The sequence below is a fragment of the Octopus sinensis genome, unplaced genomic scaffold, assembly GCF_006345805.1.
Source record: "Octopus sinensis unplaced genomic scaffold, ASM634580v1 Contig20285, whole genome shotgun sequence".
In the NCBI taxonomy this organism is placed as follows: Eukaryota; Metazoa; Mollusca; class Cephalopoda; order Octopoda; family Octopodidae; genus Octopus; species Octopus sinensis.
In genome coordinates, this window is record NW_021837025.1 from 234,739 (window position 1) to 249,340 (window position 14,602).

Consider the following 14,602-nt stretch of genomic DNA (forward strand, 5'->3'; position numbering starts at 1 on the left):
CGGGCACAATTGAGCGGAAGAGACTGATGAGGATGCAGAGAGCGGGTTGCCAGCCCGTCATCAACGAGAACTACCACAGTCTGGTTGTGAGTTGGGAATATTGGCAGATGGTTAAATTGGAGGAGGTTGAGGGACATATTGACAACCGGGAGTGGGAGTTGGAGAGAGCTGGTTGTTTTATGTGTGGAGTGTAGCCAATGCTGGACGGATGAGAGGGGACTGTATGATGGATGCATTGGACGTGTATATGAACACTATCAAGTCTGGTGGAGCCGATTCGAGGACGAGGGTGAGAATAAAGGCAGATCTCATCAACCTTCGGGCAGAACACCGCAAGCTGATTAGTCTGGTCAACATTGCCCGTCCTCCCGGCACTCTCCCCCTCGACCACACAGATAGACTGTCCCGGGTGGCTTGTCTGTCTCACTGGTTTAGAAGAAGACTGACAAAGTCCTGGTGGAGACCATTCAGGCCGGCCCAGAGGAAGTCAAGCCGAAAAAAGTAGAGGACTCTTCTTGTGTGGAGCCAAAGCGGAAGGAAGTAAGGAAAGTGGTTTCTAAGCCGAAACGACTTCGAATCCTGAAGACTGCGGAAACGGTGATTGAGGAGTACCCCACCTTCTCAGCTGACCCCGACTATGCAATGTGGTTGCCTCCTTCTGGTTGGTTTGTGTGGACACTCTTAGAGGATGTGGGGGATGGCCACACACATCTCAATGAAAAGTACGGATATTGACATTCTCTTTTTAACATATTTTTTTAATTTCGGAGAAAATGACTTGGCCTAATATAAGTCCTGATTCCGATATATTTTTAAAATGAGAAGAATTTGTACTGTATGGAATATAGTTAAGACTTTATTGATATCTATAATCAGCACATTTGAGGTTGGTGGAGGGACTGTCCTGTAGATGGTCTACCTGAGCATAATCGTGATTGCCTCCTATTCGCTTTATTTCTCGCACCAGGAATTCGGACTCCAGCTTGGATCCACTCCCGTGGTCATTTTCGCGATTGTGATGATCGGCATTCCAACGGTGGCAGCCAGTCTGAACTTGTTGGGCGTGATTGGGGTTTTGAGGGAAAACACGGTCTTGTTGGGCTATGTATTATTCCCTGTTAATTATAAGTTCTACCGAATCATGCTTTGTGTGTTTTTTGTATTTTCTCTGATATGTGCAGTGTCGATCATTTACTTGGGAATGCCCAGTTTTCAGAACGAGGTCTACAAGTTTGGACTGAACAATATCGGAATGTACCTCATCAACTCATACGACAGTGATCCAAATATTCAGGCAGTCGGTGACTACATCCAGCAATGGGTTCTCTGGTTAGTACATTCTAGTTCAACTGCTGCGGACTGACCTCGATGGACGACTGGAATGCCAGTTCACTTTTCAACTGCATTTTGATTAAAAACGTCTACCACCACTGCAGTGCCCCTTTCTCTTGTTGTGCTGATTTTATAAAAAAGAAAAATTTTAATTGTGGCAGAAATGCGAGGGTAGTGACTTTTATTTATATTTTAAGATAACCAACAGACTTGCCCTGTTTTCTGAGGGATGTGGGACTGTCATTCGAAACCTTTGTAGTAAAAATGAGATGAAAATTAGCATTTCGTTATTTATCTATCTTGTGTTTTTGGTATTGTATATGTCAGTTTTTTTAGTTCTTTTTTATAATTGGAATTTTTTTATTAAGAAGGTCAATTGTTGATAAAAGGTATTAATATTAAATACTAATTTAACTTGGTTATTAATCTAAAACTTTGTTAATATATTTTAAAATGTTTTCTTGTGGTGCAATATTGTTTTTGTTGTGTTTATCACATCTATCTGGTCAAAAGTGCCAAAGTTGTATCTATAATATCCAATTTAGTATATGTCGTGACATTTGAAGGATATTTCACTCCACATTTTCTCCACAAACTGATAACTCGTCATCTCAGTCAATCACACGATTGGCATATTCTTCCACGAAACAACACAAGAACATTCACTGACTTTATACAGATATGTGTTAGTCGTTCCCACATCAATTCAAGTCCTGCTTTACCCCTCCACAGCCAATATATCCCTTAAAAAGAATTTCTCTCCAACACTATTATCGATTATTTTCCAAACCAGCTAATTTTCCCGCCTCAATCCACAACATTGCCCAAGCATTGGGAGCCCCCTCTATTTGGAAGACAGGGACAGGGAAGGGGGTCAAATTGGCCGTGTTCGACACTGGACTGACCGACAGACACAATTATTTTTCCCGCCAAAAAATAATCGATAATGTGGATTGGACAGACGAGGGGACCTCCAGAGACTGTGAGTGATCATTTAAACCAGCCCAGTGAACGGACATGGGACATTCATGGCAGGGCTGATAGGGGGAGGGGAGGACTCGGTGGCCCCCCAAGTCGACCTTCTCATCATGAAGGTCTTCACCAGCAATCAAGTTGACTGTCCCCACCTCACAAGGTCTCCAATACGGGCTGGTTCCTGGACTCCTTCAACTACGTGCTGTCCCATGGAGTGGACATAATTAACCTCAGCATTGGAGGACCTGACTTTACCGATTTGCCCTTTGTGGATAAAGTTGTGTGGAGTAGTACAGGCAGGTTAGAGAAGTGGTGGCTGGAGGGGTCATTGTGGTGTCCGCTGCGGGAAATGACGGGCCAGTCTTTGGGAGTCACAACAGTCCGGCAGACCAGTCGGAAGTCATCAGTGTTGGCAGTATTGGATTGGATGGCCGAATCTCCTCATTTTCTTCACGTGGGATGACTCTGTGGGAACTTCCGTGGGGGATAGGTCGTACTAAGCCCGATTTGGTGACCTTTGGGGAAGGAGTGGTGGGGTTGGGGATCACCACTCCGCGGACAAGTCTAAGCGGGAGTAGTGTGTCCGCGGCTATTGTCTCGGGCAGTCTGGCTCTCCTCCGTTCCGTGATTCCTCTCAACCCCGGAAGTGCCCGACAGATTCTGGTCGAGTCGGCTGTGTTGGGGGATGAGGGAATCACGGAACAGGGAGGTGGGAGGCTGGATCTCCTCAGTGCTGTCGAACATGCGAGAAAATATATTCCTCGAGTCAGTCTGCATCCGTCCTACATTGATTGGAGGGATTGTTTATACATGTCTGACATATGTGGACAGTCTCTGTACGAAGGAGGACTCCCAGTCTTCATCAACGTGTCCATAATCAATGGTCTGAGTGTCACTAGTCGAATCACTTCCCCCGTAATTAAGCATAAAGGACGTGTAGCCTACGTGGGAGTATAGTTCAGTGGGAGGACAGTTCATTCAGGTCGGGGTGGACTATTCACAGGTCATTTATCCTTATTTTGGGTATCTGGCCTTGTCCTTGTCTGCATTGCCGGGGGCTGTTTCCGGGGAGGTGGAGGGGAGTGTCGTGTTATTTGTGGACTCGTTGGGGGAGACTCAAAGAGTGGTTCTCCCCCTTCGAATATCTGTCGTGTCTCCCCCTCCTCGGAAGTAAGATTGGAGTGTTATTGGAAGTAGACGTATTCTGTGGGATCAGTACCACAGCATTGGATATCCCCACGGAATAGTCCCCTCTGATTTCCTGGGAGACGTGTCCTTTGATCGGTGGTTGTGTGCTGCTCATTTGCAGTCACGGGGACACAATTTACACTAACTTTCGGGAGTTGATTACTGCATTGAGACAGGAGGGGTATTTTGTGGATGTTTTGAGTATTTTGTGTATTTATGGAGTAGCCACCCGGGTGACCTGTCCTTCTGTCAATCTTTCTGCATATGGTTGTGTGTTCTATTCATTGTAGGACTGTTCATGGTTGTGGACCCAGAGGACGACTTTGGTCAAGCTGAAATCACTTATATCAACGATTCTATTAAAAATGGACTGTCTCTTTTCATTGTGGCGGATTGGTACAGTGACGTGATCCTCCAGAGACTGAGACAGCCTCCAATGTCTGGATTGGTGTGTTATTGGTAGATATCCAATCATCGGGGGAGCCAATGTGCCTGCCTTGAATCGTCTTCTCCGTCCATTTGGGATTGCCTTTGGGTGGGGATTTATTCTTAGTTGTAGAGAGGGGGCACTATCTGGGGCATTTTTCTACAAGGGGGGCAAAGGTGGTGTGCTGTGAGTCACTTTTAGTATATATTGATGGGGGAGTGCCTATAATTCGGTTTCCTTCTGAGGGACGACTTTTTTCTGTTCCTCTTTTTGACAAAAGCAAAATGTCGAGTGATATGCGGACTGATCATTATATTGCTGGATTAGTCGAGAATGTCGGTGGGGGAGTCATTTCAGTCCTCGGGGACTCCTCCTGCCTCGACAGTGCTGGGCTGAGTTGTCTCTCAATGGCCATTTCCCTTGTCGGTCATTCTTTATCTCATCCACGCATTTCGTTGCCCGAGTTTATTCGCCCTCCACAAGTAGTCGAGTCCGAGGATGTCATTTTTGAGTGCAAAGGTGGGCATTGGTGACTTACAAGATTGTGGAGACCTTTCCCTACTTCGGGCCAATGTTCCGAAATGTGGGATCCTCACAATTCCGGCCAGGTCTGTGGAATCGAATGTCCCGTTGTGTTATTCAGTCTATTAGTAGATTCAAGGTCGCCACTAAGCCGTCGGGTTGGAATAATATTTCGTTTATTGCTGAGTCATCTGATGCACGTGAATATCACGGGAGTGTTCTGTTTGGGGTGTTCTGTGTTATTATTTGTTTATTACTTCTCATTCGTGTATGCATGCGAATGTGTTGAGGTTATTTTGCTAAATTGTGGATATTCTACGGTGAATGTACAGTGCCTACAAATCAGGGTTGTTAAAAATCATGATTTTTATTTTAAAAATAAGATTTTTGGATTTAGACAATGCTAGATCTTTTATTAATATTAAATAATTTTAATTTATTGTTTAAAATGCAATAAAAATGTATGGAGGATATAATAAAAGCAAAAAAATTTTACTCTCGCTTTTTGGGGCAATATGATAAAAACGGTGCCTCAAACCGAGGTCGTACTGTACTAATTTTGTAGAAAGTCCAAGATGTGATATGAACGGATTAATACACGTGGGGAACTGGCTACATTTTACCTTGAATAATCTTGATCAAAAATTTTAAAAATTAATTATTTTTTTCACCTACGGGTATCACCTTCAGCAGATTTAAATGAAAATGCTTTTTTACATCAACTTGATTATTGCATAAATCTTTAATTATTTCGGGATTTAGACCAGTGGTTCTCAACCTTTTTTAAGTCAGCACCCTTTTTTGACACAATTTTAAAGCTTAAAAATTTTAGCGCCCCCTTATTATCTAATTTATTTTTTCAATCATAGATTTATTTGTCAATATTTTCAACAATTGGCCGGAATTATCAGTTCCCTTACTGGTTGAGCTGGTAACGTAGCTCTATTGCACAATGTGCTTCCTCGCGAATTTCTGTCTGTTATATGACTCATTTATATGTAATACTGCTTTTCAGCACCCTGCACGTCACAAGACGGCATGGACTGGTCGAAGGATGAATAGCACAGGAGAATCAATCTATATATACAATCAAATTGATTATATTCTCTGTCGGATGAACGACAAAAGCTTTTTGTTCGACTCACGCTCTTATGGAGGATCTGATCACAAAATCACGCTTTTGGAAATTGAAATGTCCAGGGCTCTTAGCACAATAAACAGGACAAAGCTGATTGAGGTGTTACAACGCTTTTTGGATGAAGGTTCGGTTAGAGTAATTAGATTGATTCTCGCCAACACTGAACTTGAAGTAAGAATAAGAGAACACAAATCGATGAGTTTTGAAACGACACTGGGAACGCCTCAGGGAGACTTATTATCTCCATTGCTATTCGTAATATACTTGGAGTCGGCCTTACAAGATCTAAGACCATATTACAAAGGTGAACCGAGGAAAAAATTTATGACGTGGACGTGATACCCGAAGACAAATCCTCATTAATAGAACTTCTCGAACTTGCACCGGAGCAATTAAGAAAATGGTTCCTTTATGTAAACAAAGAAAAAACTAATCTTGTGGAAGTAACAAGATAAAATGACAAAATCAATGAAAGATGGCGCAATGTACGACAACTTGGCTCTCTTCTGGGAGACAGTGAGGATATTGCAAGGATAAAAATGCTGGCATCTGCAGAAATGCACAAACTCTGGAAGAATGGCTATCATATGGATCAGCGAATGTTCAACTCCGGATAAGGCTTTACAATAGCTTTGTGAGACCCGTGTTAATGTATAACTTCTCCACTTTGGGTTGCACAAATACGGAACTGACACGTCTTAACAGTTTCTACAGAGGACAATTGAGAAAACTGTTCAAAATGGAGTGGCCCTATAGAATATCTTGGGAGTCGTTATACAGAAAGTGTTCTACAAGGCCACTTTCCATTGACATTGCTGAATCCCGCTGGAAGCTATTTGGACACAGACTGCGAATGGACCACTCCGCACCCGCAAATACGGTGATGGAGGATTAATTCCAATGCGACAAACCACGGTTCCGGGGACGCCTTATTATTTTTTTCAGAATTAAAAAAAATTAAACATTTTAATGACTACTTGTGCCTGAAGAGAATTTGTTAGTTTCTTTATGTCAGCTGCACTATTTGACAGATTCAGTCTCAAATCTTTTCTATTCACAATTTGTTATTTATCTGTTGAACAAGCAATAATATTGTCAAAGAATATTTCGTGTCTCCACAAATATTTTTCAACAGTTTTAGAGATTGTTAGTTCTCTTGTTTCGACTTTAAGATGTTCAAAAAAGTAGAAATTCTTCTTGAATTACATCATTTTGATTAATAAAACGTATGTAAATTAATAAAAATGCAACACTATCGGTAAATGTCGATTCATTAATTTGAATCGAAAATTTTGTTGTTCTTAAAAATGCACATAAAGTTTCTTCGATATCAGATACCATTTCATCAATTCTGGAAGAGACTGAACTATTGCTCAAAAAAATTGATGAAATTATTTGTTCAGAATCGAAATCAACCATTAAATTGGTATTATATTAAAGACTTCATGAGGTTTTCCTGATTTCTCTATCTATTGTGATATTTTGTATGATACTAATAGGCCTTTTTCAAGTATCTTCGAATTTTTGTGAATATTTGATTAATCATAAATTTTCATAATTATATTTTAAATTAGAAAAGTAATTAATATCCGCATCAGGTTTCTCAGGATGACAAATCTTGAAATGATTTAGGATTCTTGAGAGCTTCATTCCTTCATTTGTAAAGACCTTTTTACACATGAGACACATAGGAAATGAATTGTTATGGTCTTGGAATATCACTCCAAACTTTAGGTGTTCATTCGAATATATACGTCGATTATTTTTTATCAGACATCTATTGTATCGTTAATATCTCTGTCGCAAGATGTAAACAAAATGTTGACATTTCGCTCAGGCCGGCCACACTTTTTTATAGAAAGATCAAAACAGAAAAAGAACATGTTACCAAAGAACTAACTAATCCAAACGAAGTCATGTGTCTCTTCTTCTCCATTTTGCTCACCTAATTTTTGTTGTATGACTGTTGAAGATATCCGGTTCCGCAGTGATAACACGTCACTTGTTAATCCGGGTTGCATATTGGATGAAGGAACCTTCATGAAACCAAAAAAGTCAGACATCTATAAAATATTAAATGCAATTAACAAATATTTATTAATATTATCAGTAATTCAATAAGTTTAGCAATATCTGTATCAATATCGGATCTGTGTTCTTCACAAATTCTTGAAATTTTTTTTAGTAATTAGGCAGTGAAAAGAAATAGAAATAACTAGAGTGTCGCAGACTTAAGAGTCAGTCCGGCGAAGACGTACTGCAAATCAGGAGGCAGTTCCCGCGAAGAATCGAGACCGAGACTAAAGCCATCTCGTCATCCTCTGGTCATTGGTCTTTGATGCAATTTTTTCGCCAACCAGCCGTAACAACTTCTCAGCTTCTTTACCGACCGTCGAAGGCGAGGGGCACGAACTCATAGGCCTCCGAAAGCTGAGCGTATTTCGACATTTTCTTTTCCTCCGCAAGCGCGCGAGCATAGCCTGGCGAACATCCCGTCCTGGACAACAATGTCTCCTACAGGGAATCCACACAGGTCAGATCCCAAACAAGAGACCTACCTCCCCTGAATGGGAATGTAGTCATCCTGTCGGGACGTTTTCCATCACCCCGAAAGAGCCCAACCCAACCAACCGGTTCCAGGATAAACGGAAATCCCGGGGAATCAAAAGCCCTCTTGATCACTTCATTGAGTCGAGAATGGCGCGGAAAACAACCAGCACTCCTCTTACAAGACAAGGCGTGTAATCCGTTTGAAGTAATCATGAAACCACATCGGCAACAGTGCGGATGGCATATATCAAGTCCAAGTCGAATACACACTACGATGCAAACAGCCTCGTTCTTCAATAGTATAGACCGTTGGACGCCAACTGGAGAGCGTTTGGCCAGTCACCTGTGCTGGGCTGGCAGACGCAGTTCAAGGAAGCTAGCTGCATCAGATCGGCTTGCAAGCTAAGTGAACATCTGATGACATCCCAACTCTTCTGCGAAAAATCAAGTCCGAGCGATCTCCATTCGCCAACAGCAACAGAGTATTCCGTAAGCTTGCCGAGTTCGGGTGAGTTTATAAGAACAGAGCGAACGAAATTTCCAGAAGCGGACAGCGAGGAGAGATAGCAAGATCTGTACAAGAAGGAACCCTGATACCCCCAAAGCGGAGCGGGAGCGCAACACGAGAACGTCCCACCTTAGTAAACAAGGTGTTCAGAAGGAATTGCAACGACAACGCAAAAGAGTCATCCAAAACAAGAAGTTCTTGATGTTAACTATAAAATGGAGAAGAGCAAAGCAAATAGGTCAGCCGAAGGATATAAAGAAAGTTTTTCTCTGCAAAACATATAGAGAAATTAACACTGCCATGTTCAACTGCCACTTTGCTTGCACTCAGACGCTGCATTACTCAATCCCGTCAGCAGACTGTTCTATTTGAACAATAAAGTAGTTGCTGAATCGAAGCTAAATACGAGGCAATCTCAACTTAGATTTATTGACAGATTTTTGTTAATTTTATCGTTTCACTTTTTTGTTATAAGTAAATTTAACGACTTGTTTAATATACTCTGTTCGGTTTTTGGACGAGGGGTCAGTATCCCTCGTCCCTGGAGCAAATGGTCGTTGTTTTAAACATTTCTTTAAAGAGGTCCGCAATGAGTGAATGTAGGTTTTCACTTCCATACTTAAGTAGTTTTGGTCCTTGCCCATCTAGTCTTTGACTTTTATTGTTTTTGAGCATAGCACATGGTCTTTGAACTACTTCAAAAGTTATTTCCAACTTCAATTTCCTGGGATAGCCAGTAAATTCTAAAATCCCTTTGCTGATTTAAACAATTTCTTGAAATGAACGGCAATTAATACTGCTGCTTTTGTAGAATCTGCGATTCGTCTTCCATCTTCGTTATTTATGAACAGAGGTTGTAAGAGCTTCCATTGCCTGAATCTGTATCTCAGTCTCAATCCTTGATATAGAGGAAACACACGTTTTGACTTTCTTTATATTTTTTCTTTCGCAGCTAAGATATTCTTTGATGTGTTTGTCATCCGTATTTAAATATTGTAGCTTAATAGATTGTTATTTCTTTACAAGGTTGTTCCACTTGGTGATGTGGTGTCAATTTCTGTGTATAGAAGATGTTTCTCCGCTGTTCCCGTATTGATTTTTGCATTTGCTTCTAGAGTTTGGGGATTGGTTGACTTGTTTCTACAGTTTTCAGATACGTATCAAGGTATTTCCTGTAATTATCCTTCGTTTGTTGTATTGACATTTTTTTTCCTCTTGTGAATAACATGTGCCCCTTTGGTATTATTTTTGTCCCTGATTAGATGTTTATCAATGTCAATAATCGACCCCCCCATATGATTTTGCGTCAATGAAAAATGCTCATCTTTAGCTCAACAAATTATGTAATCAATCTGGTTGTAAATGTTTACAAATTCGAGAATTCTTCCTACACCCTGTCTTTGTAGTTTTATCTATTGCAAGATGGATAAACGCGGTGTTGAATATAAAAAAATCAGTTTTCCTGACAAAAATTGAAAGCAATGTTTCACCGACGTTCCGTATTCCTTCTCCGTGTTTTCTCATAAAGGTTTAATTCCTTTTATTCCCACTTTAGCTTTAGTTTGGCATATTTTTACCATTGTAAGCATTTATTGTTTGGATATCTATTTACTGTTTTTTTATTAAGGTTGTAGGAAATAATATAAGCCTAGTTTTACGTAATATGCAAGATCAAAGACTTTGAACAGTAAAAAAGTCTGAATCTTTTGGTAAGACCCACTTTAAACTTGAAATGGTATAGAAGGATCTTAATCTGATACAATACGACCATCCACGAAACAACACTAAAATTTTCATGCAGAGAAAAGTAAACAAAATTGATTGGCATTTTAAGAAAATAAATATTGGCGATTTATTAAGTCTTTTTTTAAACCATGGACAAGATATCGGATATCCTTTATGCTGCACAATCAGCCTATCTGTTCTTAACGTATAAAACATTTTTTTTACTTTAATAAAGTAATGGAAATGATGATGAAATAAGTTGAATTGTTTATTAACGTAGATCGACGATTTAATCGTATGATCAAGAATATAAATTTTCCGTCAATCCTCTCCGAAGGTATTACTCCGATGTGTTAGAGGCTCGGAAAATCCAATTACTTCACATTTATCTCCATTTAATAAAATCCCAGTTTTCGCAAATTCGGATTTTATCCTCGATAACTCCTCCAAAATCACTTCAAAAGGACCCTAAAAGTGACGTAGTCCAAAAACCAAAAATTGACCAGCGAGGAAGTGGTGCATGCAACATAATCGACACAGACAGCGGATATAAGAGGTCACCCTGTTGGATTCCACACTCTGACCTAATGACTGCCGAAGAACAGTGGGCTGCTTAGCATGGAATATGCAAGAGAAACTATTGAAAATAACTCAGGACAGCGTTCGGCGACTGCCTCAAGCATGTGGTCCCTCCTGACGTCATTAAAAGCGTTCTTGCATCAAGTTTGAAAAAGAAGAAAACATTCTTTGGCTTGAAAAACAACAACTGGCGAATAGCGTGGGATAGTGCTTTGCAAGCCCCTTTAATACTGACGCCGAATTGATAAGGCAAGAACTCAATTGGGGACAACACATGAGACATTATCTTGGAATCCAGGCGTCTGAATACGTTCCCAACTTCGATCGGGCGTAATTCGCCATCACTCTTGCGAAGGGCCATAAGATTGGCAGAAAAGAGGAGATCCTTTGCTACTGCAGGTAAAGAGCCAGTAATGATCCGAGTACAAAGCCGATTGAACATAATAGAGCACTCCCTGAATCAACTGTCAGAGAGAAAGTGAGGTCCCTCAAATGGATCGACTTAATTCCATAAATCCTACCACTGCTGAAAAGAAGGATCCTTTTTTTGTCAAATAAAATCAAAAATTTAAATAAAATAACTCTGTTACAAATTAAATAAAGAAAATTTATAAGCATTTTCGTACAAGTGAATGTCCGAAATTATCATGAGAACTAATTTCCTCCACAAAGACGTCGACTGGAACTTGGGTGACCTTAAGAACAGCCCGACGAAGGTCAGTATCGGCAGAAGTATTATTAGTAATGCCCCGATTCATGTCTTGGGAATAACTAGTTTGTTTAAAAGACAGCAGGGATTGGTCAGTCTTCAATGTGTTCAGAATTCCTTTCCGAGAGGGCAGGTTGACAGTCAGTCGAAAGAACACGTGGTTGTCCACAGACCTCTTCCATAAACTTTTGGCCTGTCTTTGATTCTTCATTCGATATGTTTGTGTTGTGTATTTCCCTTTTTGTCCGAACTTGACAATAAAGTGGAGTCCTCTGTAGGACAGTTTGACAATCTTTAGCCACGTGAATCGGAACATCCTGAGACTGTCCAAATATATCACAATTCCAATGCAGCCCACTCCGAATGTAACTGCCAGTCCGTCGATTACTTCCCCCTCAAAAAATTCGAAACTATAGCGTGGAAGTTTTCTGACAATGTCGAGGAAGTGCACGTCGGCCTCCGTGTTGGTAAGTTGATTCAACATTTTGTGGGCCTCCCGAATTGTGGCCAAGTATTCCATCGAGGGATTATCCATCAGAACGTAATTGATGGCCTTCTTCTGGTAGTCTTCGGTCATTTGGTACTCTCCCAACTCACTCTGAAGACAGTAGGAGGCCAAAAGTATCTGCACTCCGAAAGAACATTCGATTTTGTTTTCTTCAATGTCTTTCCGGAGTTGGAGACACAGCATGTACTTGGTCAGTTCATTCCCCACTTTGGTGGGGTCAGGGGGATAATACTTGACCCCAAACACCACAATCTCGTCTAAAATATTTGACCATAGCAGACACCTTTGATCGGCTTGTCCATATTTAGCCATTTTCTCTCACTGAATCCCCGAGTAACGTAGAAGGAGAAAAAGTTGAAGTCCGTTATTCTGTGTTGGTCACAGAACATGTTCAACACAGTTTGTGCTAATGTGTTCTTCTAAAAACAATTTTTCAGTACAAATACGTCTTTGTCGATTGTGAACTGCTCTCCAGTCAGATGTATTACTACACAAGGCTTTGAAATGCCACTTAGTTTTTCTGGTCGTCTATTTTTGGGTGTTTTGTTCGTGTTTGTGGGCATCATTCGGTAAGAACTGTCGAAAGAAAGGTTGCTCATGTTAAAAGTAGACATTGTATAATAGAGTTTCCTTATTAAAGTTTCCTTCCTTTTTAAGCAATTACTTATCTATTTCAATTGGTTAACCATTTTAGAAATATTAATAAATTATTTAATTTGATATTTTATAATTTAACAAGTTATATTTCTTCGTTGCCAGATTATTAACAAATAAAATATTTTATACTTTTTTAAAAATAAAATAAAACTTGGAAATTCCTATGAATGTTTGGCTCATGAATACAATATGGTTTTTGTGGTGTCAAAAACTCAAAATAATCTTGACATTTAAAATAATGATACCGATACTCCACGTTTATATCACTACATCTGACTAAACAGTCAAAACCTGTGTGCATCTCAACGAATGTGCTTATTTATGCTAATGACGTTATTATTACGGACAAAGCAGTCCTTCCAGCAACATCGGAAATGAAACTAAAAATCCACTTAGAGCAAATAAAGCAGTGGATGGCAGTGAAGTACTTGACTCTGTCAATTGAGAAGTGCATGCTCACTTGAGTATCATTAAGAAGTGCAAAAGAAACTATTCCTATGAATGGTGACCTTGTAAAAAGCCAGTTTCTAGAGAAGAGAAGGAAATAGCCATGGACGACTTAGTGAGTAAGGCCTCCTACTGGCCCTTAGCTTTATGTTCGGTATCTCTTTGCAAAAATAAACTTATCTTATGAATTGTATCGACATATTAAAATGTCCATTTTAAGACATGAATGCATTTTAGTTACAAAAATGACAGATATTTATTTCCACTGACAAAACTCCATATTTTAAAAATCGTATAATCTTAGATACCAATTTTGGCTAATTAATAGGAATGTGCTGTTTTTCATACCTTAGGTTTTCTCAAGTAATACAAAAAAACATAAATTGTACATTTGTTTATCAAATATTGCTGAAATAAAAATAAAATATTTAGTCATACCTCTTTCCCCTCTCCTTTTTTTCTTCTGTACAGGAATGAGCACTCAAACGCTTCTACCCAAGTGTGTTAAGTAACCATTGTGGTATTTGGTGTTAGTTAATCGCATGTCACATAAAATAAAATGAGCTTTAGACTGGTGTTTTAGTTCTAACTCGGTTACGAAATCGTATTTCCTTCTCTTCTTCATTTCCACTATCGGCAAACGACCACGATAACATTCTCCTCGGTTACCTTGTTGCGATCAACGGTCAACACTGTCCCACTTTTTCTGTTAAAGAAATTTCTATCTTGCATTATAAGAATAATAAATTTCCCCAAAAATAAGTTCAATAATAAACAAGACAAGTCTTATTCATTAGAATTGAAAATGAACTTTCCTAACTCCATAGCTAAAATTTGCCATGTTTTATGACCTTTAAAAAGATATCGTAATTTATAAGTGTTAAAAGTGCAGAGAATAATTTACTCAAAGATAAGAAAATTTGACAAAACAAAATTCAATTTCTCAAATCTATTCCATGCAAACTGCAACATTTGTAGAAATAATATTCCCCAGTTGATTATCAAATCGTACCAAGTCCATTATGACAAGTCAATACACGAGAGTGCCGAACATAAAATCAATCTTTGTAATAATTTAATAGTTTCCTGGATACACAATCAGTAGCTCAAATGAGAACAGATCGACACCTCGGATTGCATATTCTCACATTTCTTAAACTCTACGCAGTACTGGCTTGTGTATGACCGTTGCTACTCAATTATAGGTCGACGGGGTCCTCCGAGTTGGCTTCTTTGCTGCGGAATACAAGGTTCCCTTTATCTCGTACTACTGCGTGTATTTGGACTTTTACGACCTTCCCTTCTCCTCATACCTCAGTCTGTCTGTTTTCGGAGCC

The 14,602-nt window shown here is 39.7% G+C and overlaps 1 protein-coding gene across 1 annotated transcript; it reads right to left on the minus strand.

Annotated features, from left to right (window-relative positions):
- Positions 1–11,552: 11,552 nt before the first annotated feature.
- LOC115232283 (protein 4.1-like) lies at positions 11,553–12,473 on the minus strand. The gene has a single exon (XM_029802111.1). It carries the CDS (start codon positions 12,471–12,473, stop codon positions 11,553–11,555), a length of 921 nt encoding a protein of 306 aa, XP_029657971.1.
- Positions 12,474–14,602: the final 2,129 nt, after the last annotated feature.

Bases quoted from the DNA above. Each gene is read 5' to 3' on its own strand.
- LOC115232283 (XM_029802111.1), bottom strand. From the start codon at position 12,473: ATGGCTAAATATGGACAAGCCGATCAAAGGTGTCTGCTATGGTCAAAT.